Below are 26,453 nucleotides of genomic sequence, written 5' to 3'. Positions count from 1 at the left end.
AACCACGAAAATTAACCAGTCTTTCCTCACACCCTAAGGGTACCCATGTCGAGCAATAGTCTCTTGAATTCAAAATCTGGGCACAAATATTCCTCAGCGCGCGATGCATTCAGCTGTATAATACTTCAAGGAATAATTTTAATAAATGTGATTTAGGGTCCGAGCAACAAGGATAAAGGTCGTATCCATTGTCTTTGTCAAACACTCTCATATCAGCTGAACCTTCTTTGGCAATTAAGGCAATGTTTTTTTAATAAATCAACAAAAGTAAGAGTACACTGGTGAAAACATTTATCAAAATAAGCCAATCTAAATTGCTACTTGCTAAAACAAGCATTTAAGCCTGTAACACTGTGTAACGACTTTCACTCTTCTGATCACGAACAATTTTGCAACAATTTCCAGTTTCAAGCATCAACAATGTAAGGAATAAAAAGAAGCCTACTTGACTGCATAACGCTGCCTGTGAACTGATCTAAGCTCAAAAAAAATTCTCCCGCTCTTTTCCCTTAAAGTCTGCTTTTCTTGTGAAGAAAAATAATTTTTGTCAGCTGGCGATAAAGCTTGTGTCAGGGTATCGGTTATTGAAGAAGATCGAAATATTGGAAGAATGAAAATGGAGTCTGAGAAGGAGAGGTAGCTCTCTCCAATGTTTCAGCTCTTCCCATTTAGACCGTCTACAAAAAGGGAGAGTCTCGTACAGACTACTCTACGCGATTTTCTTTCTAGGATCAATACTCCGTTTTTCAAACTAATGACCTAAGAGATTCCTTTTGCGTTCTGATTGACCTGAAAAAACTCACAGTTAAGTTGAACAGTTAAAAAGCCAATCAGACAGAAGAGTGACCAAATTATATTATATTGACAATCCCCAAAAAGAACATTGTTTACACTGTATTCTGATTTGCTTGTCACGCAAATCTCAGATGAAATCTTTGTTAGCTCGCTGCCACAACGCACGACTTAACAGCCAAGTTATTCTAAAATACTACTCTACTCATTACTCGCCAAATCAGTTGCCATAGAAACCTTTTTTTAAGCGCTCACTCAACATGATTATCATCACCATCGTCGTCATCACTATCTACCTCCTCCTGTTCATCATCATCATCATCATAGTGCTTGTCAGTGATCATCATCATCATCATCATCATCGTTATCCTCCTCCTTCTGCTCATCACCGTCAACGTCATCATTATCCTCATCCTCCTCCTCATCATCATCTGGCTCTTTTCTAAATCTTATTCCTTCTTTTTTAAGCTCAGCTTTTGTAAGAAGTCGGCGGATGTACCTCTCCCTTGTATATTCCACCTCCTATCACAAGAATAAAGGGCAACAATATCAACCACAGCACTAATAATGTGTAACACTCAACTTGCATTTTCATGCAAGATAAATTTTTAAAACACCTTGCTTTCCCCCGCGTATATCGGAATATCACCTTTCCATCGCTGTGGCAAAAAACACCTGTTTCATTAACTATGTGTAACACTCAACTTACATTTCCACACACAAGCTAATTATTCGACGCATTCAAATATATTTGTCCAAAAAGCGAGCAGTGGGAAGAGAATATTCACTTTTGAATTCAAATAGCTACAAGCGAATAACACTTCATTTCACAACAGGGAAGTGGTTGTTAGATATACATAACAAACAGCAATGGTCCCTGGCAATTAAAATAAGGCCATACTTAACAGACAAACAGATGATTAAATTAAATGATATATTTTTAAAAGGAAAGAAAACTGTCTAAAATCTTCTCAAATTGACATAAATCCGCATACAAAGTATCATTCCTTACCCGAGGAAAAATAAAAAATTTAATAATTTTTTAACCTTTCACGCTTACGCGCGACGGGTTTTACTCCACATCATTTCTCCACTAGCAAAACTGTTTCTTTTGCACGAAATTATTTTAATCCCTGTCTAGTTACGTAACATCCCTAGGGGCATATATCTATAAAATAAAACACGCGCTTCGAAACTTCAGAGGGTACGCTATTTCGTTCATAGTCCCTAGGTACGAACAGAGCAAGAATCGTAACACGAATACAAGGTTTACTTCGGGAAAGGAATACAGAATTGTGAGTACAATTAAAACATATTTGCTGTTTGAATTAGTTCAGGGACATTACGGCATAGTGCCTACAAACGATTGCAATTTGTCTGTTTCAGTTTGACTCTATATGCTTCTAAAGAGAAGGAGTGCAAAAATAAATTCTACATATTTCCCAAGCTCTCGAGGTCTATTACAAGTTCAATACACTGTTACACGACTGAAAGTTAGACAACTCTAGATATTCCTTTTTGATAATCCGGGGTTGTCGTTGTAATGTTTTTCTCAGCTTTACTAGAAGCATAGAGTTTTCCTTTCCCTGAAACCGTACTATTCTGACAAAACTCCATGTTTGAAGCAAATGCAAGACACCTAGTAAATAACAATGATAAAAAACAAAACAAATCAAATACAACTTCAAGGTTCACACTTGTGCTCCGCTCAACTAACGCCTCCTAACCTATCATTTTATGCCGCACAAGTTAATTGTCTGTTTTTTTTTATATAAGAAGGATAATGCAGCATTTCCGTATTCCTCGAAGCAAACAAAAAACGCCCACACTCCACAGGAAAGGCTAGACGAGCAGCGAATAAGGTAGGCAGATGTTTTATTCTAGTGATCGTAATAAGAGTTTCACATCAAAAAGTTGTTTACGTTCAGCGATGTCACAGAAACATGGGAAGCAGCGTAAATTGTACACAGAATCAACTCCACGGTGTGTGGTAAATTGAAGTTTAAAACTTATTTTGTTATGATTTACGGGAGACCAAGCAGAAACAAACATACGATAGCAAGTTTAACAACTTCATTATCAACAATGTTGTTCTTTAATTTTTCTTCAAAAGTGAGCTTATACGACGCGAGAGAGACCGATAGGCCCCGATTTCTGACAGAGTTACACAACACGAGCAGAGTAGCCAAAAGAGAAAAGAATCCAACTGATAAATAAGAATAAGGAAACCATTCAAGAGCGAGTAAATAATAACACAGTGCCGAGTTTGACTAATGGTCGCGTGTCGCGGGTCACGCCTTTTAAAATGATTTGTTTTGCTTTTTAGTTGTTTATTGGCGGGGTTCTCAAATAAAAACCCAAATAAACACATCCCACAAAAACAACACAAGCCTAAAAATTTCAAAAATTAAACTCCTGATTACCCAAAGAAATTTTGTCAGTGAAAAATTCTCACAATTCCTCTTTCCTTGTTTCCCTATGTAAGGCGTAACTACAGAAGATTTCTCTTTCAATATTACCTCAAAAAGAAAACCCAATCAAAAGAACTCACAAAGTTTATCAAAAAATATCACCAAGCCTCGTTCCATTAGGACAACTTCATGTACTATACTGGACACTACTGACAGAAAATATGTAGTATTCAAGTCTTGAAAGCTAAATTTGTTTCTTTCTTCATTCAGTTTCGAAAATACTTTTCCGCAAACCATATCCAAACAAGCAACGATGTAACGGAAACATGAAAAGCAGCGTGAGGTGTACACAGAATCCGTTTTGCTGTCTGCCAAACTGAGGTTAAAAAATATCATTTCTCAGGATTATTTAATGGACGATTGCAAGACCAAGTTGAGACAGAGACTTACGAGATTCACTCAAGAAAAATTCATTATTTGCAATGTTTGTCTTTGATTTTTCAAAATAAAATAGTGTTATCATGGAGACCTAGGAGACCAGGAGGCTCTACGAGCAACTGACAGAATTACTCAACACGAGCAAATAATCCAAAGAAGAAAAGAATCCGACTGATAAATGAGTATAAGGAAACCATTCAAGTCCCAGTAAACTATAACACCGTGCCAGTTTCGTTAAAGAAGACAATTATTACACCTTCAACTTTTGTTGAATTATTTCGTATCATCGGCACAAACCTTTCAGACGTGAAGATATGACAATAGAATCAACGCGACTTTCACTTAAAAAAAACCAATTCGGATTTTAAAAAAGGAAAAAATCCCTTTCCTTTGCTCATTTATATTTTTTGGGGCTCACGCTCCCTGATAGCAAAAGTGAATAAATGCCCGCATAGAATGTAGGGAACAACTTCGTCGAATTCAAAGCACGTATGGGTTGAACAATCCTTTCTCGTTAAATAATCAAACCCAAATAAAAGCATCCCACAATAATAACAGAAGCCGAACAATTTCAAAATTCAAAATTGATCCGAGGAGCTTGATCAGACAAATATTCTCACAACTCGTCTATTTTTTTCTCTCTCAAGTAAGGCGTAACTACACAAGCAAAGCAAAGGTCAATCGAATGAACTCCCAAAGTTTTTAATTATTGTGTAATCAGGAAATATCAAGTCATTTGGAAGTCCCTAAATTTAATCTTCGTAGTTTTTTTCTTCAAATCATCTTTGAACAAGCTACGCATGAGCCATAAAGTACTTAACGTGGGTTTGTTACGGTCTCCGTCTACAACATTGGCTCCTAACGTCGCAAAATAGAAAAAGAAAATTCTTAAAACAGTGACTGTTCCTGAAGACTGTATTCTTTCTCACGAAAAATAATCTGATTAATTGAGTCCAAAGCAAGTTATTGGAAACATTATCAAGTGCTCTGCTGAAGAGCATCTAAACAAAAATTAGATGCATAACGACTGAGTGAAACAACAAAAAGGCACTTACATGGTAATCGGTCTTCACCTCAGTGTTTCTCTCATATACTGCTGTACTCAACTCTTCACATTCTGTCCTTGTCATCTGAACACCTTTAAGGGACAGGATGTCCAGCTCAGGAACACTGCTGAGATGTTGGACCAGATCCCTGACCCCGCGGCCAAGTGGATTGGAAGATAGATCAAGAAATTGTAGCACTGGTACATACTTTAGAGCATGGGCAAGTGCTGATGCTTCATCTTCACCCATCTTTGTATTCTTCAGGTCCAGGTCAGTCAGATTGGGTACATTGTTCAGGTTCTTGGCCAGTTCAATAATCCCGTGACCCAGGGCATTGTTGACTATATTCAGTTTTTCTAACTTGTTTAAGTACTTTAATGAGGCAGCCAGTGCCGCACATTCCTTTTCTCCCATTTGTACATTCCACAACACTAATTTCGTCAACTGTGGCACGTGATGAAGATTCTCAGCCAAATGACTCACACCTCTGTGTAAAGGGATGAAGAACAGGTGGAGCTCACGCAAATTTGGAGAATGCTGCAGTGAGTCAGAGATAAAAGCAAGACACTTTCCTGCTTTATTGATGTCTGTAAGTTTTAAACTGTGGAGATTGTCAGTAAAATTAATTCCGTTAATCGCGCTCTCAATCAATTGATCGAAGGCTCTCCTTATTAGAGGTAGATATATTACGATTGTGGTAATTGTAATTTTTCGAGGAGCTGTTACTAAAGGCATCACGTTCTTCAACAGAACAGCATCCTCAACTGTTTTAACACCAATGACAATCTTTCTCACCAGTGACAAACAGTGGTTCTCAGTCAAAGGTACATCAATGTCGTTGTTTTCGTTATTTACTAAATCATTCAGAGGTGGCTGAGAAGAGCAAACCGGCGCTGATATCAGTTCAGGAAACAATTCAGAATGAAACTCCTCATTTGTTATGTCAATTAGATAGACAAAGTTTCTCCCTCCGGATTTTTTGAGGAAAAAGTTCCCAACGAATAAATCCGCGTACTTTTGTACATCTTTACTTTCTCCAGAAGACGTTAAAACGACCGCGTTCAAGTCTAACATTATTGATAGAACATCATCGGGAGAATGTGTAATCAGCCGCCCCCCTAAAAAAAATAAATAGTTTGGGACACTGCTGACAGATTTGAAGAAGTGTTCTACAGCAGCAGTAGACGCGTTTTTGTTCCCAAGTATCACAACATGGTTAACACACGAGAGAAATGCAGAATACACGGCTGTTCTGTCTGAGGCTGGACACAAAAACAAACAATCGACACAGAGTAGAATAAACTGTCGTTGTTCGCCAGACAAATCATCTTCAGAAGGTGTCTTGGTAAACTGGTAATTTGTGAGACCTTCTTTCTCTCCAACGTCATGTAGATGATCAAAAAGAATCCTGGCAGCTTTTAATGACAACTCACATGCGAATTTTAGCACTTCAGCCATCTTCCTTGATTTCTCAAACGTATCCATTCTTGACAGGCAGGTGACAGTTTCATTCTTCTTCACCGTCAGTTCTTCAACAATGAACTGGGCGGCGAGAAACTCCTGGACAGACTTATGAAGAAAATAAACGATCTTCTCCCGGTTCAAAGCGGAACGTTTGGAAGCTTGGAAAAAACCGACATGTATTAGCTTCTGGAAGAGATCACCATGCGCACATTTGCTGAAGTTAAAATGAAGACGGTCCTCCAAAAGAGCATCATATGCAAGTTTTCCTATTTTGTAAAGTTCCTCTTGATATTCATCTATGCTTTTACCTGTTGCCACGTTGTCTGCATCTTTTGTAGCCATGTGATCCAAGAGAGTCTGAATAAATTGTACGTAAATGTGCGCACGGGATGTGGGTAACTGATGCTTTTTCTCTTTCCAGAGAAGACACAACATCAGCAACAAAAGCGGTATTTCTGCCATCTTTTCGAGGTCCTGCTCTTTCAGGTAGTTAAGTAGCCCTCCAACGTCCTCCTCATCAGCAAGAATCTTTCTTGCAAACTGTTCTTTTTGTTCCCTGCTATCGAGCCCGTTCAGTTCAAACTGAGCATGACTTGGCATTCTAAGCTCATCCTCTTTTACTGGTCGCGTTGTGATCATTACACAACAGTCTCTCAGCTGACTGCCTCTCCAAATCTGGTGAACTGGGGATGACTTTCCACCGCTGTACTCGTCATATCCGTCCAAAATAAGCAGCACTTTCTCCTGGTTCTGACGGACATATTCATACAAGTTATTGACTGCCATCGGGTCATCAACAGACAACAGTTCAGCGGTTTTCAACATGGCACAGAGGTCCGGAATATCACAAACATCTCGCAACTTGATTACCAGTAAAAGAGAAAACTTTCTGAGGATCTCCTTTTTCCCACCTGCCCAATCCACAGCTAGCTTCTGAGTGAAAGTAGACTTTCCTATTCCAGGTCTTCCATACACTACAATTCGTCTCCGGATGGGATGATGTTCGTCACCTTCAAATACTTCACTGATGTCTCCCACCCTATTTTTCGTTGCCCCGTCAGGTTTTCTGTGATCTTGCAATAACGTCAACTGTATGTAAATATCATTAATGTGTACCGTGTTGTCTGGGTCCCATGGTGTTATTTTCACTTGACACATGGTGCTGTAAAACTCTCGCAGCTGATTCTGGCTCCATTCTAAAAATTGCATTGCAGAGGAATCTGTAGGCAAGAAAAATAGAAACAGCTTCCTAAATTAATTTTTGGTAACTCTCAAATTGAAGAGAACATAATCATTCGTAGGCTGGGGTTTTTTCATCAGTTTTGGGGCTGCTTTTTTCCTGACTCTTAAGCAAAGCTACTCTTCAAATCCGTGATTAAATAGAATTATTCCTATTGTCATTAATCATATCATTCTATATTCCCCTTGATCTCAACTCCCCCCCCCCCCCACCCCCTTGATCTGGGCACTACCTTTTTATTTTTAGGTTCAACTTTCCCCCTCCTCCCCCCTCCTCCCCCCTATCTGGTGTGGTCTTTCGATCCTCTCGTGAAAATGAGGAGTGTGGGCTCATTTCAAGAACAGCGGTGAATAATGCCCTATGGTGAGCCTACTGTTCCGTTACACGAGACTGAATAAATGCAAAATCTGATAAGGAAATTAACACTATTTTCATCTGTGGCAAGTGATATGATTTACTGTACAGCTTTATTTTTATAGATAATTTAGGGAAAGCTTTGGATCTTATGGAAACTGTGCAATCGGTTGAGGCTTTCAGTCTGAAACTATAAATTATAGAAATTATAAACTAAAGTCCTTGCCATAAATACCTTCCAGCTTTGTACGCTTTTTGTCCTGGTCCAGTGACTCGCTTGATGACTTCCTCTTTCCACCTTATAAAAACAAATAAAGTAATTAAACATGAGATACAGTTCAATTGTAAATGTACAGTAATGTAGAAGGAAGCATGATCTTCACCAATTTTTGGTCTCCAATCTGCCAACAAAGAGTCAGCGAGTAACACGCCAACTTGAAAGCAGACATCATCAATGACAGCCTAAGAGTCAAAACTATTCTGTTTGGTGTGCATATAGTTTTCTAACCTCGTATATTAAGGGTCTTCTTTAGTATTCATGATATGATTATAGTTTTCTAACCTCATATCTTAAGGGTCTTCTTTAGTATTCATGATATGATTATAGTTTTCTAACCTCATATCTTCAGGGTCTTCTTTAGTATTCATGATATGATTATAGTTTTCTAACCTCATATCTTAAAGGTCTTCTTTAGTATTGATGATAATTATGGTTATAGTTTTCTAACCTCATATCTGAAGGGTCTTCTTTAGTATTCATGATATGATTATAGGTGTGAATTAATGGCATTCACAAAATCACAATCACCTTTATGAGGCCATCGCCGAAACACAACAGGATCGCTCAAAATATTTGCAACAACTGAAGCAGCCATCACACTTGCAAAAGGTCTCCAGTTCTCTGATGTGCAGTCTCTGCTATCAGCAAAATCTGCAATTCCCTTTACTACCAGCCATTCAGTCTGGTCATCAAATGCAGCAGCAAAAATACCTGAATATATAAGTGTAAAAGGCATTGGTTAAACTCAAGAACAACTTTGTAAAATAATTATAAATGGTCTAACACAACCGCACACTGCACTGAGTATTCAGGTCTAAAAGATTTAAAACTGTAATACATTCACAGTATGGGTTTTAGAGTTCATTTGGTGAATCAGTCAGGAGACACTCACTCTTCAATTGCTTTCTATATTCTGTCTTTATTCGACAATAAATTTCCTAGGAACCTGTATAATCATCTTACTTGATTACAGAATTTTTACAGAATTCAGCAATGAAACAGTTGGCTGCCTGTAATAGCAGTAATTTTGGTACAAGTACTTGTTGCATTAGCAGTAGAAAAAGAAAAGGGGAATTGTAGGATTTTAGCCTGTAACAAATTGAGCCTGTAACAAATTCAAAAGCTTAATAAAGAAAGCTTGACCTCTTCCTCATTGAATCACATAATCAGATGATAACAAATACATTTAGAGAATCAAGCTTGAATCTAATGACCAATCACATGTTGTAACTTCAAAAATATAGACAGTCAAAGATTGCAGATGGCTATACTGGTACAAAATAATATTCTGCAAAAACAATTTTGCAGAATATTAAATTTGTCTCCTATGTAGAACAGAAAACCTGCCCCATCCCAAATATTTATGAGCACCCTGTTTCACCAGTAAAAAAATGATTCAACTTTGCTATAGCACTTCACGATTCAAAGCTGGCACAAAACCAACAGCTATGAATCCAAAGAATCTGTGGTGTGCAGTTGAAGCAAGATCAATACATAACCTCACCTTCACCCTCCATTTCAATTGCAGTTGCCAATGGATAGGACTTAGCCAGTTCATCTCTTCGCCATTCAGCACTGATCAGCTCTGGACCACTCAAAAACTCTCCATCACAATGTACATTGACGTCTAGAGCTTCTGGGTTTTTTAAAGGTGCCTTCCATCCATGGTCTGCACATTTGATCAGGTTTAGAAAATTTCTGCTCACATAACTTCTCATGCCTGTTGACTGCTCTCCACAGCTTGCTACTATCTTGGATGCATAAGTTGTTAGTTTGGCAGACACGATCACATCTCCTAACTTAGTCGTCTCAGGGTTTAAGCCACTGCAGGTCCCCACAGAAATGACAGCTTTAGGCCCCAGTACAGAGACAGCATTTTTCACAGTTATCAGGGAGCTTCCAGGACCCACCGAACCTCTGTGGCATCTCAATAAAGTAACTTTCAATTTCTCTCCATCACCGTCACCCACCTCTCCAAAGTAAACATACCCCACATCATCAAACCAGCATTTGAATGGGTTTTTCAACTGCATGTAACAAGCTATGAACTCATAGTTCTTGGCTGTTAGTAACAAAATGTCAACAGGCAGATTCACATCCTTTGGATCCTTTAGCGCTGCACGAATGTCCTTTAGTGATGGAAGATTGACTCTAACTTCAGGTGGAATTTCTCCTTCATCACTAGATTCGTCTCCTGCTTTGTGTGCAGCCTTTGCTATTTTCTGTGGTCTTCTATCCCTCTTGTCTGCAAGGGTTTTTTTTAGTCTTCCTTTTGTTTTCTGTGTTGCCTTTGGCATTTCTGTCAGCTGATTTTTCCCACACAGACTATAACTATTTCCACTACAGCAAAGAAAAATATGATTTCCATTTCTACAACACCCATAATCAAAAAAGTTAAAGAAACGTTATTGGTGAAAGCTGTCAAACTGAGATCATTAGGAAAACAAAATGAATTCTCAAGCTTAACTAATTAAAAAGTAAAGTCACAGCTGTACACCTCGTAATCGCCTATAAAATTTTGGTAGTAAATAGATTTGGCTCCCTCCACATGAACTGTCCCAAAAATCCACTTTTGAACACTGCATTTCAAAAGTGTACAAAAACAGTGAACAATAACTGAGTAACAAGCTAAAAAAACTACACAATGGTTTAGTTCCCTGAATATTATTTTTGGTGAAATCGAGATCAGCTACTCTATGCTTTTACTCAAGTTGTTGTGCACACAAGTCTGTTCAGAGCAGTAATAGAAATAATTATGAAACTATTCGCGAACCTTACTAATAATAAAGCAGAGCCTGCAACTAGTAATGATTTTGCCACACTAAACCTGTCCAGAAAAAATGAGAAACCCAAGGAAAGTGATAGGTAATAAATGCTTAGAAGATGGCAACAGAAAGGTTAGTTCAATTCATAGAATTTGTAATACCAGTATATGTATATAACTCAAACTCTAATAACATTAGTTTATCAAGTTAAGAGCAACTTTTTTTAAGAGGTGCCACATCAACTGAAAAATTACCTTTATAAAGTTCAGCCTGATTTTTCCATGTGGAAATGAAAAGCCCCTTTAGCTAATTTTTATATCCTCAAAAACAACACTATTTCCACTCATCATAAGTTTAACCGGAACCAATTCTGAGTTATACTGCATGGGGGAAATGATAATTGAAAATTAAGCTAGGAAATGCAATTAGATTATTTGGATTTTGAAATACATATTGATGATTTTTAAAAGTGTTTTATAATGAGCTCAAAATTGAATAAAATGGTTCAGTTTTATTTTTAAGCCACATCTCTGCCTCTACTTCTGGTACTGATTTCCCACATTTCATGGCTACCGACACCTGTTTCAGTTTTTGTGAATTTTCTAGCATAAAGAGGTAAGTCTGGGAAAAAAAACCTAACCATGTTTCTAAGTTCACTGTAAAGTATCTCTGGGTAAATATTATAAAGGTTTTTAATTTTCTGACCATGTGCCACATTTTTTGATTTTCACTCTGTCAATTCAAACGTTTGCTCGTGATTGATTTTGTTATTATTCTGAAAATTGTCTATTGCACCTTTACTCTGGTGCAATGTCCCACTATCAACATTATTGTCCTCTGTCACACTAACACTGATTAACAATAGTGATACTGTCAACCAATCAAATCTCCAAACTTTCTTTGTTTACATAATTTATAAATACAACAAAAGTAATATACTGATAACATGCTGGTGTATCCATATAAAGTAAAAATGAAATCAAGTAGTGGTGGTTATTTCTTCATACACTGCTAAGTACTGTTGTACATTGTACACAGTGTCAATACCTGCTAAACACGGTAACATATACAGTATTTTGGGATGTCACAAGCACACCCACTTAAGGGCTACATGTATTTGTTTTCTTCTTTTTGTCTTCTTTAGTGTTATTTACTTCTTCATTGATGTCAATACACGTAAGATAAACACTCACCTTTCCAGTTGCTTCTCCTCGGAGATGATAACAGCAGTTGTATTAGACTCTCAGGTACTTGTTATTGCTGAATTGAATCAATAATACCATCCACCAGATAAACCACTACTTACTTGATGTGTGGTTGATTGTGTTCACACCAATCTACTTGGCACGACTAATCTGGTAGACAGCATGAAATTTAGCCAGCTACTGGGAAAATAACTGTTCTATCCAAAAGAAACCTGTTCATGCTGTTGAGTCAGGTATCAAAACACCTGCAGCTGATGGAATGGAACTGAACTGGAGTTCAGAATATTCTGAAACTCAGCTGCAAAGAAGAAAAAAACATATGAATTAATTATACTTTCATTTTGATTGGTTCTTACTTATGATTGCCGCCCAGTTAGCCCAATGGATAGTGCAATGGACTGTTGTGCAGGAGGTCGAGGGTTCTTCAGCCCCAGCCAGACCAATACTCAAGGTCTTAAAATAATTGAGAAGAATTTGCTACCTTTCTATAGGCGGATTCATGCTGACGTCATTGTTTACATTTTTGCTCATTTGCATACGGCTTCACGTAAAGAAGGAAGCATGTTAGATACAAATTGACTTCAGGCAGCTAAAGAGCTAGTAAAACCTTAGTACATGGTGAAATTTTTAGCTCTTTGGGTGTAATATTCAAGGAGAAATAGTCCATCAAAAACTGCAAAATTTCTGGGTGGCAAAAGCGCTAATGAGCTCACACATTCTATGTAGAATTTTGAGTTTTTAAACCCATGCTGCACAAAAAGTATTCAATGCATCAGACTCATATTCATTGGCCGAGTTAATCGTACTTTGACCTTTTGATATTCAGAACTGATTTATTTTTAGCTCCATCAGAAACTGAATTGCTTATGCTAATGAGGCAAATATTGTAAACAAGGATTCCCCTATAACATCAAGAAATGGTTAGATATTCTAGTCTTCTCGGATATGGACGAATAAATGGAGGTCCCGTCTCCTGCAGGGTTGGGGGTAGGAGACGTTAATTTCAAACACACGGGATTACTATGTGATGGATGCCCTTCCCTGGGTGGGATGGGTGGGTTTACTGGGCCTGCATTAACTGGCCCAAGCTGTTGTGGTATTCCTGCCTGTGGTGAATCTAATAAATTAAATCTATTTGAGAACAAACCCATAGATGATGACACCGCTTAAACCCTTTAACCCCTAAGAAGGATCAGCAGTTTTTTTCTCCTTACAATAACACCCCTGGGTCACACATTAAGATCAGGAGAAGCAAGGAAATGATCAACAACTGGAAAAAGCTCTAAATTGTTCAACAAACTCTTCTTGTCACATCTTAAAAATGTAAACAGAACAGTATGGAGTTACAGTGTTAATGGTTAACAGATTTTTGCTTTGTGATAAAAAAAACCAAATAGATTCCATTTGCCTTGGGTCTATACAGTAATAGATCACAGAAGATGACAAAACATAGGAAGTATGTCAGTAACACACTTGGCTGCACCACTAATTTTTGTTCTTTTTGCATTTTGATGTCACCTGCGATCTATTACCAAACAGACAAAAGGCAACACAAAATTTATTTATTGTGCAGATTAACCATTGTTTATATCTAACGGTTAAATATGCATACACCATACAAGAATAACAAGTGAGTTGTTCAGATAGTAAGTTTAAATTGTAACTTTTTGTTTTTTTGCTCCTGAACATATCGATTTGCCACTAAAACAGGCTCTCACTTCTGAGTCATTTGTCAAAACAAAAGCTCCACTATATAGTGCCAATTAAAAATATTACAGTAACTGTACACGATTAAAAACGTTACTAACAAATACACTTTATATTTAACAAGATACATTTACATGAACAATCCATTCAAATATAAAAATTTTGCACACAAAATTCCAAAAGAAAAACATAGATTTATACAATTAATTTTATGGAGACAAGAAGAATTATTGCAACCTGACCTGGCTGACAATGCCACTGAAAATTGAATGTTTGCAACTATAATCTAAGGGTTAGTAAATTAATGCTAGCAGGCAATCTACATGCATCAAACATTTTCGCAGTGTTGTTTTTTAAGGATACTATAGACCTTCATGGGTTTCCTTTGTAAAAAAAATTCTCAACATGCTATTTAAAAGTATAACCAACATGAAATATAATTATATCAGTGGAAAGGTTACCAAATGCACTATTTGGCAAAAATGATTTTGTTTTAGCTTGATAAATTACAATAATTGTAAACCAACTGGGGTGCAACAATCTGAAATGGACGATGGTTCTTTGAGCAAATTAATCACATTATTATAAAATCTCACTGCACAACTTCCACACAATTTGAATCCGGTTGCCTTGCAATTTACTTGTCAAGTTTACTGATCAAAACTATACTGATACACATTATGTGACAGAGCCCATTGTGGGAAATCCATTTTGAAAAAACCGAATCCCCCCACACCATTTAATGTTGGCTGGTATAACATCATGCTGGTTTACAGCGAAGTGTCAGCAGGGTCTTAAAAACTTTTTTGCATTGCAAGTAAAGATCGAGAACACTTTTTTAATCACTGAGATTTACTGGCAACCAAATTATTGCTTCATCTGGCAACTCAATCACAATTGTTTAATTGACACTAATGGCACCTGTAAGTAAAAATGAATTCTACACCCTAGCTTAGTTAACAATGAAATAAAAACAGAACTAGGTGAGCATTTCAAAGTAGCTCAGATTAGTAACAAGAAGCTTGTAGGGATTGGAAAAGACAATGTTCTTTACTATAGTCTCAAGTCCACAAGTAAAATTTAAATTTATCCCAGGGGTAAGTTAAAAGAGAACAAACATCTCACAGGGGTTTGAGGGTGACAGAAATTAAAAGTTTCAAACCGAGTGCTCTTCAGTGTCAGAGCAACTATATTTAAAAAAGCAACTACAGCAGTAAAAGGTAAAAATTAGAATATAGCACTTTTAATTAATTGCCAACAATATCAAAATTAACTTGAAGAAAAAGACGACTTATTCGTAAACCGCTGGGATATAGGAAGCTGGGCAAAGTCATGATCGCAAATGCATGTCACATTAAAAAATCCTCTAGAAGCATTCACGATATTCCAGAATTATCTTGGCTTTAGCCATTCAGTTCACTGGAATAAAGTCTAATTCTCCAGGCCGAGATGTTTTTCAATGTGCTAATTTAAGTTTTAATATTTGCAAACTGTTGTTGATGACCATATCCAAATACATTTAAATTGATGTCTTGAATGGACGCAGTTATACCGATGAAATCGAAAGTCATCTATTTTTCAAAAAATAGTCTCAAGTAAATGAAATAAAACAAATAGAAAACCAAACAGCAATGAGATACTGGGAAAACAAAGAATTCATAGGTGCAGTTTCCTATAAATAACCAGGAACATGATGAGATAAGCAACTTTCACTTTCATGATCAAGCAATGCAAAGGTTGCTAATCTAAAATGAGCATATTTATTATACAACTGTTGTAAATGCTAATCTCCAAAACTCACCTGAGCAGCCATAAAACTGTGCCATATTATTCGCACATACATGAGTATGAAACCTTGGACATCCAGTAAAACAATCTAATAAATGCATGCTCGCTTAGGTTAGAAGACAACCTTACCTACGTAACTTTCCTCTCTACTCGACGACTGCAAATGTTGGTGTTTAATGAAACTGAGCCACAGCTGCTGTACAACTTCGACTTGGTGAAATGTCCTTTACATAAAGAACTGTTTTTCAACTTCAGAGCTGAGATGAAAGAAGGAAACACAAGGATTCTTTAGCTGAAACTTTACTCCACCGGACTGTTGATTTCACAAGGAAACTGCCCAGCTAGTGCATTCCACTCAAGCAAGTCAGTCACGTGATAAGATAATCTTTAGCGCAAGACGGAAGTGATGAATGTTCTAAAAATATGTCTCATTGTTACTTGTGGTAGTAACAGTTTTGCCGAAAATTCCACAGATGGCTCTTTAAGTCATAAAAAGAAAGAGAAATATCCAGCGAAATACTGGAGTTTAAGCATTCCGTGACTGTCTGAGGACATGTTGAATATGCGTACCAAGGCACGGCCATAATAGCCAATTTCCGAATTACCCTTGGCCTCATTTTCAAAACGAGTCCTGGTGCTCATCCTTTCATATGATTATAAGTATTCATTCACATGCAAATGAAACTCATTTTCACAAGAATAACAGAGCACCAGGCCTCGTCCTGAAAAAGACGCCAAGGGTAATTCGGAAATGGGCTATTGTCTAGACATAATTACCTCTAAGCTCTCTAGTAAGGAAACTAGTGTAATTTTGGAAAACATTTTCCATTTCGGACAAGAGATAGAGTTTACCTCCGTCATCTGTTGCAGTATCTCAGAAAACCAATCAGACATTTCACAAAACATGCGCTAACGTCTACATCACATTGGATAAAGCACATCAAGTTGGGCGAAGTGAATGTAAGAGAACGGGAATCAGGCGATACACCCTTTTGTCTGAACATATGTCTGGTTAAAATTAAAGGGAAGCAAGAAAGAAAATACTGTAGCCCTTTGATAGTAATTTAATACAACAAGAAGCCGTCTGCGATTTACTATGAAAGTTTCTTTGTTTTTTTTGTGTAGGTTCTTTTTAATTTTTTCTTCTTTTTAATACAAAATGGAGAGGTCAACTTATTAGATAGATAGATAGTTTAGATAGTTTAGTTTATTAGAATATCGAACATGGGAGTCCGTAGACTGAATTGCGTTACAATTACTTAGAACTAGGAATAAATACAATTGAAATTATAATAAAACCACAAATGCGAAAAACTCTCTATATATGAATATGTACAAACTAGTCTAAAAAAGAATTTTATGTACACATACTTGGAATAAAAGTGTTCTTAAACCGATTTGCATGTGTACGGGGCATGGCGTAAGCCCTGGACTGTCTTAGATTATATCTGTATTCTCTCTTAGGAGGTAAGACAGGCACGAGTTTGTGATCCGGGCATGACGTGATAGACTCGAAAAGCTTGTTACACAGAGCCACGCGTCTCGCGTGCAAGGTTTCTAAGTCGAACCTGGCCAAACATTCGAAATATGACGCATAAGGACAAATGATGGAGAGCGCTCTCTTTTGCACTCGTTCAATGTCGTCACTAAGATACTGTGGGAGCGCGTGATGGTAAAACTGGCGCACAGTACTCTAAAACAGATCTTATCACGGTGCAATAAAAATTTATAATGTCGCTCAGTGGAACGTTTGCGCGCTTTAGAAGAACAATAAAATAAAGGCGCTTGTTCGCTTTCTTAATGCACTCTGAAATATGTTCGTTCCATTTTGAATCTGAGCTAATAGTGACTCCTAGGATTTTTGCAATGTGTGATACTGATAGTTCCTTGCCATTAATCACAATTGGTGGAAAATTGTGAGTGTTCCTTTTAAAGTCAATGCGCATCTCCTTGCATTTATCCGCGTTCAGTTCCATCCTATTTTCGATCGACCACGCCTCAACAGCGGAAACTGCGCTTTGTACATCACTGGTCAAACCTCGCGGTATCGTTTGGGCGATAGTTGTGTCGTCTACATACTTCCAAGTGAGCGCGTCGACCTCAAGATCGTTGATCATTAATAAGGACAACCAGGGACCAAGCTTGGTCCCCTGTGGTACCTCGGCGAGGACAGAGCCCCACGCTGACATGCAGTCTGATGACAACCTGACACGGTGTTTCCTGTCTGACAGAAAATCCAGCACCCAGACACGAACCCACCGTGGCATGTCCAAGGCTTTGATCTTTCTGGCCAGCAAATTGTGATCAATAAGATCAAAAGCCTTACGATAGTCGAAAAATACCACTCTAACAGCTGCGCCTGTGGCATCAGTGGCTTGTGACCAGTTATGTACCATGGAATTTATTGTTTCGCACTTTTGTACCATGGAAATTATTGTTTAGCACTTTTCAAACTTTTAGTTTGAAACAGCACAGAGTTCCTACCTCTTAAAGAAAAGCTAGTTTGGGGCTTGTAGTCAGATTTTTTTTGTTGTTGTTTACAGGTAAATGGGTCTATAACAAAGGGGAGGTTATAAGTAGGGGGGGGAGGGCTTATCAGCCGCTATTTACACGCGGTAGGACATCTGCAGGATATTGATGATCACGCTCCGATTTAACAAGCAGACATTCCAGGCAATCATCCACCTTGGATTTATCAATCAATTCAAAAGAAAATTCTTGTCTCAGGTTCATTTCCATTGAAAATTTTGCTGATCTTTAACAAAAAAAAAAATTGGAAAAATTACTAAGAACAGCAAAATAAGGTCACAGCAATAAAACGAAAATCAATCATGCATTTCTGCGACAAAGCAGCATCTGATCTCCCCAGCTTCGCTCTGCTGTTTCCTTCTAGAAGAATTTGAGGCCTCTTTAATAAAACGGCAAGTCAAGTGGCCGTTCTTTAATTGGGAATGTTAGTGTAGTTCTGTTCACATGTGCGATCTTCAGTAACGATTTCGCCATTTCACCATTAATTAATTGATGAAGTAGTCTTGACCTTGAGATGTACACGGGTGTTATCAACATACAAAAGAAAACACCCACTCTTGATTTTTATTTTCTCCTTGTTAGTGAGGCACAGGTTTACCAAACTCTTCTGATTTAACGATGAAGTAGTGTTGACCTACCTGTGGATGACGAGTGTTATCAACATACAAAAGAAAACCCCCACTTTTGAATTTTATTTTCTCCCTGTTAGAGAGGCACAGGCTTACTAATCTCGTCTGATCTAACTTGAACGTTTGTAAATCTGCTGGTTCCAACGGCAAACCTAACCAACTCATCACAACTCGTCTAAACTCATGGAGATGTTCTCTTACATGTAACTCAACCAAAACCAGAGTTAAAAAGCTTTATTTCCACTTTTAGTAATTTAAATAGTAATTTGGTATGTCTGTTTAGTTCATCTATATTTTGCAATTGACTACGCTTTAAAGTTAGTTGTATCCTATTAACAAAAACTGAACTGATTGATTGGTTCACCTTGACAACACTTAGGACTTTGTAATTTGCTTCATCCTTGGCGAGAAGGGTTTTGAAAATTGGTTCGCGGGATATCAAGGTCTTGACTAAATTTTAATACTTCGAGAAGCAAGCACATCAAAGCATTTCGTGAATGTACAGGGAAAAAAAACTAGAGGGTGTGGCCACGTTTTCCCTCGTCTCCTCAGACTCGCTGACTTATGATCTCTAAACCAGCTCCTTGTTTAATCAAACAGGCTTTCAAGGAACGATGAATGGAACAGGCAGGCCACACCCAAAAAGTAGCTGAAAGCATTTTGCGTTTCTTCCCCTGGCTTCGTAGCCATGAAACTACCTCCGTCCACCTTTTAGAAATGAGGAATTCATGAAAACATCAACACGTACAGAAGTCAGGTCAACAGTTAAGGTTTCTCTGCCGAGGAGAGAAAAGTGTAAGGTCTTGTTGAAAAGTATCCCGAGCTCACTCCTAAGCACAACCTCAACGATGGGCTGAACTAGTTACTGGTGGAGGAAAAGCTTATTATGTTAGGTCTCCATTTAACTTCATCTCTCTTGAGAGAGCAACACCTAACTTGTCCAAAATTCTAAGAATTTTTCAGATAGAAAGAAAATGTTTTGAAGACAATTTTAGAGGTATTAGCTTAATCCCTGGAATTTTCTATAAAGGGCGGCCTAACTCTTGAGTTGTTCGGCGTTTCCAAAACTGTCCCATCTTTTTCAATTTTAAATTACTTTTACACTTTTTTGTCTGAAGTAGACACTTTCAATTTGACTTCAAAGTATTTCCTCAAATGTCCTTTAACTTCAAGTTAATTTTCCATCCTTCGATGACCCACTCTATTTGCAGGTCTGGCTGACCTAGTTGGATTTTACGTGAAGGCCATTAACACCCTCCTGGAGTGATTCCCAATGTCCAGTCAGCCTATGACATAGTTATAGCTGATAACAACACACGCAGCCATACATGTCTTGATGTTCATACGCGGATGCATGTTCACATCGGTAACATCTGTAGTGTAGCATTTGCGGCGACCACAAATCTAGATTCTCAAGTTTAAGTGGGGCGTCGCTCCAAGACGCGGTCAACGAGGCGTTTGTGGACTATTTTACAGATCGAGATAACAAACCAAAGTTGACCGTTTGTACGAGTCTTTACTCTTGAAAGGCAATCGACCACGGACTACAATCATCGATGAAAATCACAATCAATCTCACAATCAATCAATCTATGGATCGTAAGCTGAAATAACAATACAACGAAGTTCTGTCAATCTATGAAATTTCGTGGAATACATAATCAAAGAATCGCGTATAAAAAAGCTGTGCCCAACGCCAATATCGAAATTCAAATGACAAAGAACAATACAAATAAAACAGTACAAAAGTTTCGAAACAAAATACAAGAATTTTGGTGGCTGGTTAACAGCCCATTGTTCTTATCTACGAGACGGTTGTAAGGAGGTATTACTTAAATATGTCTCATTCAGCGCTTTAGAATAAAAAGAATTCACACGAACTTTGTCAAAATACGTCCATTGTTTTCCCAGCATCAGTTTGTGTAAATGTATGAGAGTTTCGATATTCCTGAGATAGAATTCTAACAAAACCAACTCTAATTACTCCACTGATATTTTCTTATCTTTGTGATACATTTAAAAAGCTGCTGAGTAAAAGGTCCGAAATCGAACGCGGTGAAAATCATAAGTTGTGAAAAGGCATTTTCAGGCAAGAGAATAACATTGGTTATTTTTTCCTAGCGTCTCAAAACTTTCCTTAAGTTTTGCTAACGCCTGTTGTTACACAATTTCTGATGACCAATATATTTGAGCATATTTTGCACCAGATGGAGGCTGTAGCTTGTTCATTTCATGGAAGGACCTACCTCGGATTAGTAAGCGATAAATATATATAAATATTTGTACATAAAACCTTGAATGCCTAAAAATAATAGTTACAGTGCTTCCCAGCTTTCTTTGATGGACTTAGTCAGGAAAAATCTTTAATAATTCCAATTTTTTATGACCAAGTGAACTATAGAAACAGCCAAAACTGTTCAGTTACAGTTTGTGAACACACACGTAAAACATAGCTAGGTTAGGGTTAGGGTTAGGCTGTCTGACCTGAACTTTGTCTTGTAAATAGATGGAAATGCTGCACAAAAAACAGGAGGAGGAAAAAAAGACTCCGTGAATACATGGAAGCTGAAGCAGCGAGTCCAACGACAACAGATGGAGAACATGGTAAAGGCGAGAATGATGCAAGCTGAAAAACAAAGACGAAATTTCATTCAAGAAAACCAAACATGCAACCAACGACTTGCACTAATGTAGAAATCAAATGGAGGCATGGAGACGACAGTGGAGAGCTTGAGACAACAGCTGGTACTCAATCAGAGCCGACAACAGTAAGTTGAAAAGCCAGGATTCGTTGATAGAGCGTTGCACATAATACTAGTCTTGGGTGGGGTCGCTAGCACCCTATCGAAGAGTAGCGTCATGTAAGGCCTCTCAAGTAATCTTTTATCAAGAATACTCATTCGATTTATCTATGGTTGCATAATATTCGTTTCCGATTTGACGTAATTGGTGACAAATTAACCACCTTAAAAATATGGAATCCCTTGTATGTCAATTGACATTTCATTGGTTTCAAAGATAAACTGAGAATTGTTTGTTTTTTCTGATAACGATTGGACTGTAAAATAACTTGGAAGTGACCTAAAATAAAATAATTTGAAAAGACATTAATCGGGTCTTCTGATTATTTCTAGCAAGTGTATACAAATTCCCCTTTTAGGGGAATTGAGCCCGAAAACTAATAAGCCATTGTGAACCCTATGTACGAGGATGTGACAACTACTTTGAATATCACGCTTGCTTTAGTGGCGCTTCAGCGAAGAGAAAACGGGGATAAAGGGAGAGAAGAGAGAGACTGCTTACAATCTTTTGATTTTCTCTCTCCTCTCTCTCTCTCTCTCTCTCTCTCTCTCTCTCTCTCTCTCTCTCTCTCTCTCTCTCACTCCTTTTTCTTTTTCTTCTTTTGCTTGTTTCTTCGCCTCAAAACTTGACAGGCTTAGCGCCACAGCGGTAGAGAGGAATGGATGCTAATGCCAAGAGTCAATGACTCTTGCTGCCTGCTGATCGAATATTTCAGCGTAGGACAATTAAAGGGAGGACGGGCGGCTTGTGGGAAGAGATACGAAAAGGTTGTTTACAGCCAAAACACAAAGCAAAAAACCAACAACAACAAAGCATCAGTAACAACATTTAAAAGGTGGGTTGGTGGAGCGCAAAATGCGTATATATTCTACAATTCAGGCCGTCAAATTCAGCTATAAATTAAAGGGAAACGAGGTAAAATAAAACCACGAAAATTCACCGGCTTTTACTAATACCATAGGGGCACCCGTGTCGAAGTATATTCTCTTGAATTCAAAATCCAGCTACAAATATTATTCAGCGCGAAATGTGTTTAGCTGTAAAATAACTAATTCAATAAATTTGCTATCGCCGGAGCCCGAGCAACAAGGATAGACGTGGTACCTATTGTCTCTGTCAAACACTCTCACACCATCTAAACTTTCTTTAGCAATTGAGACAATGTTATTTAATAAATCAATAAAAGTAAGAGTACAATATTGAAAACATTTATTAAAGTAGGCCGAGCTAAATTACTATTTACAAAACAAGCATTGAAGCATGGAATACCAAGTATCGACTTAAACATTTCTGATCGCGACCGATTTTCTAAAAATTTTCAGTTTCAAGCATCAACAAAGGAAGGCTTAAAAACAAGCCTACTTGATTGAACATCGCTGCCTGTGAACAGATCTAAGCTCAATATATCATTCTTCCGCTCCGTCTCACAAGTCCGTATTTCCTGTGAAGAGAAAATAATATTTGTCAGCTGGCGATCAAGCTTCTGCCAGGGTATCACAGTTAGTGGAGACGGTCGAAATATTGGGTAAGTGATAAATGGAGTCTGGGAGGGAAGAGTACCTCCCTCCAATGTTTCAGCTCTCCTGCTTTAGACTGTCTCCAAAGAAGGAAAGTCTGGTACAGACTACTCAACGCCACTTTCTTTCTTTGCGCCAAAAGGTCAATGCCGACCGTTTTTCAAACTAATGACCTGAGAGATTCGTTTAGCGTTCTGATTTGCCATAACACTGGATAAACTCACAGCTAAGTCGAACACTTAAAAAAGCCGGTCAGAAAGAAGACTGACCAAATTACATTATCATGACAATCTCAATAGAGAATATTGTATACACTGCAATGTGATTTGCTTGTCATGCAGATTTCAGATTAAATCTTTGTTAGCTAGCTGCCACAACACACGACTTGAGAACAGCCAAATTATTCTAAATTACTACTCTGCTCGTATTCGATATATCAGTTCCCATAGAAACCTTTTTCCAAGCACTCACTCAACACCTTTATCATCACCATCATCATCGTCGTCATCATCATCCTCCTTCTCCTGCTCATCATCATCAACATCACCATAGTTATCGTCATCTTCATCACCGTCGTCACCACAGTTATCGTCAAATTCATCATCATCATCATCACCTGGCTCTTTTCTGAACCTTATTCCTTTTTCTTTCAGCTCAACTTTTGTAAGAAGTCGTTGGATGTCCTCCTTCCCCCTGAAGATTCCCACACCTATCACAAGTAAAAAAGGAAAAAGGCAACAATATCAACCACAGCACCAATTATATTTGTAACGCTCAACTTGCATTTTCAAGCCATAGTTAGTAGTAACTATGGTTTGAAGCCTCCTCATCTGTATCTTACATATTTTTCCTAATAGTTTCACAGACAAAAAATGCATGGGTATCAATTGAATGCAGTTCCTTTAGCACAAGTACATTGCGATTCTTGGACTTAGTAATTATTATGTAATTATAAGAGAATATAACAGTTTCTAGTCTCTTGGTGGTTACTGTAAGGAAAGCGTGCCGAAACAATTAAAGGACTCGACGAGAACTTGAGTCGGGAAATTGCAGCCAAAGCCGAAAGAGAGCAAAAGAAGATAAAACTTGGGGTACTGATGATACACCTTTATTTATTTTTAGTAGATTTAAAATCAGGAATATCAGGAATCAGGAATATCAAATTGTGGATAGGGAAGCAAAATGGAAAATAGGGAATGGGAACCTAAACGGGAGTTTTTTTTATGTTCTACAGCAAAATAAAGGAACGGAGAATCTATGGAATAACAGCATCCCTTTCTTGTGTTTTTGTCAAAAAACATGGCTGGATTATTTCGTTTTAAGGAAGAGAATATGATTTTATTTTTACATGCGGTAGAATATTGTCGTCTGCTGGACAAAGCCTATATTGATTTGAATTTTCATTGTTTCTCTAGGAAAAATAGATACGAAGGTTTACAACAAGAAAATCGCAAGCGTCATAAGGAAGTAAGACATTTTGATCCGGTGTCAGTATCTGACAAACTTCACGGCTCAGCTCTCTTCGTTTCATTCCAATGTAATTATGTGACCTGCCAAAATAAATTCACCATTCCCTAATTTCTATGTTATGAGAATGTTACCTCATAAAAACCTTATCACTTACAATTACCTTAAAATGTATATTTAGTTAATTCATACAAGCAAGAACAGATCCTATTTTAGTTTTTTTTAACAGAAATTCATTCTGAGCGACTGAGACATTTGATAATGTTTGCACAAAGTGGGAACCAGAGTAAAAGCTTTTATGTTCTTCATCATGACTCTCTTATGGCTGTCTGACCTGTTTTTCCTGTTTGGTAAATGGATGGAAATGCTGCAGGCCAAACAGGAGGAGGAAACAAAGAGACTCCGTGGACAGATGGAATCTGAAGCAACGGTGGAGAACAGATGGAGAACGTGGTAAAGGCCAGAATGATACAAGCTGAAAAACAAAGACGAAATTTCATGCAAGAGAACCAAACACTCAACCAACGACTCGCACAAATGCAGAAATCTAATGAAGGCATGGAGAAGACAGTGGAGAGCTTGAGACAACAGGAATTATAACATAACCAAAGTAAAGCGCGCGCTCTGATTGGTCAATTTAGCCCCATTTGCCCATGGGTGTACGCTGCTGACGTGAGCAAATGCAAAGACTATTTTTCCGCGCGCGCTTGTTTTTTCTGGTCACGTAAGATTTGTTAAATAAAAGGGAACTCTTTAGCTACAATGTGTTAATATTATGTTATAAAACAAATGGTAAACACCACAGCGTACACTATTGAGTTATGGATGCACTTGGGAGGTTTGCTAAGCACTCAAGAAGCTAGAGTCGCTCTCGGCTATCGCCTCGAGCGACTCTTACGCTTCTTTCGTGCTTAGCAACCTCCCGCGTGCTCCCATAACTCAATAGTGTACGCTGTGGTGTTTACCATTTGTTAAGTTGAAAAGGCGGGATTCTTTGATAGAGCGCTGCAAATGTTACCAGTCTTGGGCGGGTTCGCTAGCACCCTCTCAGAGTGTAGTGTGATGTAAGGCTTCTAAGGATATTCCTTATCAAGAACATTGGTTCGATTTTCAAGTAGTTGCGTCATATCCGTTTTTATATTAATGTAAACTGCAAAGAATTAATCACCTTAGCTTAGTTAGTATATAATTTTTTTTTTTTTTTTTTTTATGTCAATGGACATGTTCTTGATTCCAAAAATAAACTGAAAATTGCCGTTGTGTTGTCCATAACACCAATTTGAAAAAAGACCCGAGTTGTTTCTTTGAATTATTAACTAGTTCACGCAAACAAAATTCCCATCCGGAGAAATTTAGCCCGAAACCCAACAGGCTATTGTAGACTCTGTGTTCAAGGGATGTGATAATTGTTTGGAATATTCTTTAGTGGGGCAAGAGCGAAAAAAAAGGGGGAAAAAGGTCGAGGGGTGAGAGACTGCGTACAATCTTTTGACTGTCTCTCTCTTTTTTTGGCTTTTTTGTTTGTTTCTTCGCTTCAAAGCTTGATAAAATTAATACCACAGCAGTTAAGAGGAGAGGATGCTAAGGTGATCATGACTCTTAGTGTCACCTAATCGAATTGTTCAGCGTAGGAAAATTAAGGGGAGGATGGGAAGCTTGTGGAATGAAATAACACAGAGTTGTTTACGGGCAAAAAACAAAGCAATAAACAAACAACAAAACATCAAAAGCAACATTAAAAAGGTCGGTCAGTTGGTCGAACGCAAAAGACGTATATATCCCACAGTTCAGGCCATCAGATTCTGCTAGAAATTAAAGGGTAATGACGCAAATATAAAACCACGAAAATTAACCAGCTTTTCCGCACACCCTAAGGGTACCCATGTCGAGCAATAGTCTCTTGAGTTCAAAATCCGGACACTAATATTATTCAGCGCGAAATGCATTCAGCTGTAAAATAATTTCAATAAATAATATCAATAAATGTGCTTTCGGATCGGAGCAACAAGGATAGAGGTC

At 37.8% G+C, this 26,453-nt stretch overlaps 1 protein-coding gene and 1 pseudogene across 2 annotated transcripts in view; both read right to left on the bottom strand.

Annotated features, from left to right (window-relative positions):
* Positions 1 to 234: 234 nt before the first annotated feature.
* LOC148735969 (NLR family CARD domain-containing protein 4-like) lies at positions 235 to 15,860 on the bottom strand. The gene is made up of 7 exons (XM_088751683.1): positions 15,620 to 15,860; positions 11,984 to 12,293; positions 9,530 to 10,365; positions 8,554 to 8,736; positions 7,981 to 8,043; positions 4,697 to 7,371; positions 235 to 1,314 (listed from the first exon to the last, which is right to left on the bottom strand). The coding sequence occupies exons 3-7, from the start codon at positions 10,320 to 10,322 to the stop codon at positions 1,126 to 1,128; spliced, it is 3,903 nt and encodes a 1,300-aa protein (XP_088607809.1). The 5' UTR covers positions 10,323 to 10,365; positions 11,984 to 12,293; positions 15,620 to 15,860; the 3' UTR covers positions 235 to 1,125.
* Positions 15,861 to 23,313: 7,453 nt separating this feature from the next.
* Positions 23,314 to 26,453, bottom strand: part of LOC111346482 (NLR family CARD domain-containing protein 4-like) — a 28,540-nt pseudogene continuing 25,400 nt past the window's right edge. The window contains exons 8-9 of the transcript XR_015998313.1: positions 25,799 to 25,806; positions 23,314 to 23,660 (exon numbers count right to left, since the gene is read on the bottom strand). The product of XR_015998313.1 is annotated as an NLR family CARD domain-containing protein 4-like (transcript). The remainder of the gene's footprint in view (positions 23,661 to 25,798; positions 25,807 to 26,453) is intronic.

This window comes from Stylophora pistillata, chromosome 3 (assembly GCF_964205215.1).
Source record: "Stylophora pistillata chromosome 3, jaStyPist1.2, whole genome shotgun sequence".
Taxonomy (NCBI): Eukaryota; Metazoa; Cnidaria; class Anthozoa; order Scleractinia; family Pocilloporidae; genus Stylophora; species Stylophora pistillata.
Note: the sequence above shows the minus strand (reverse complement) of the source record. Positions and strands in the feature narration are given on the sequence as shown.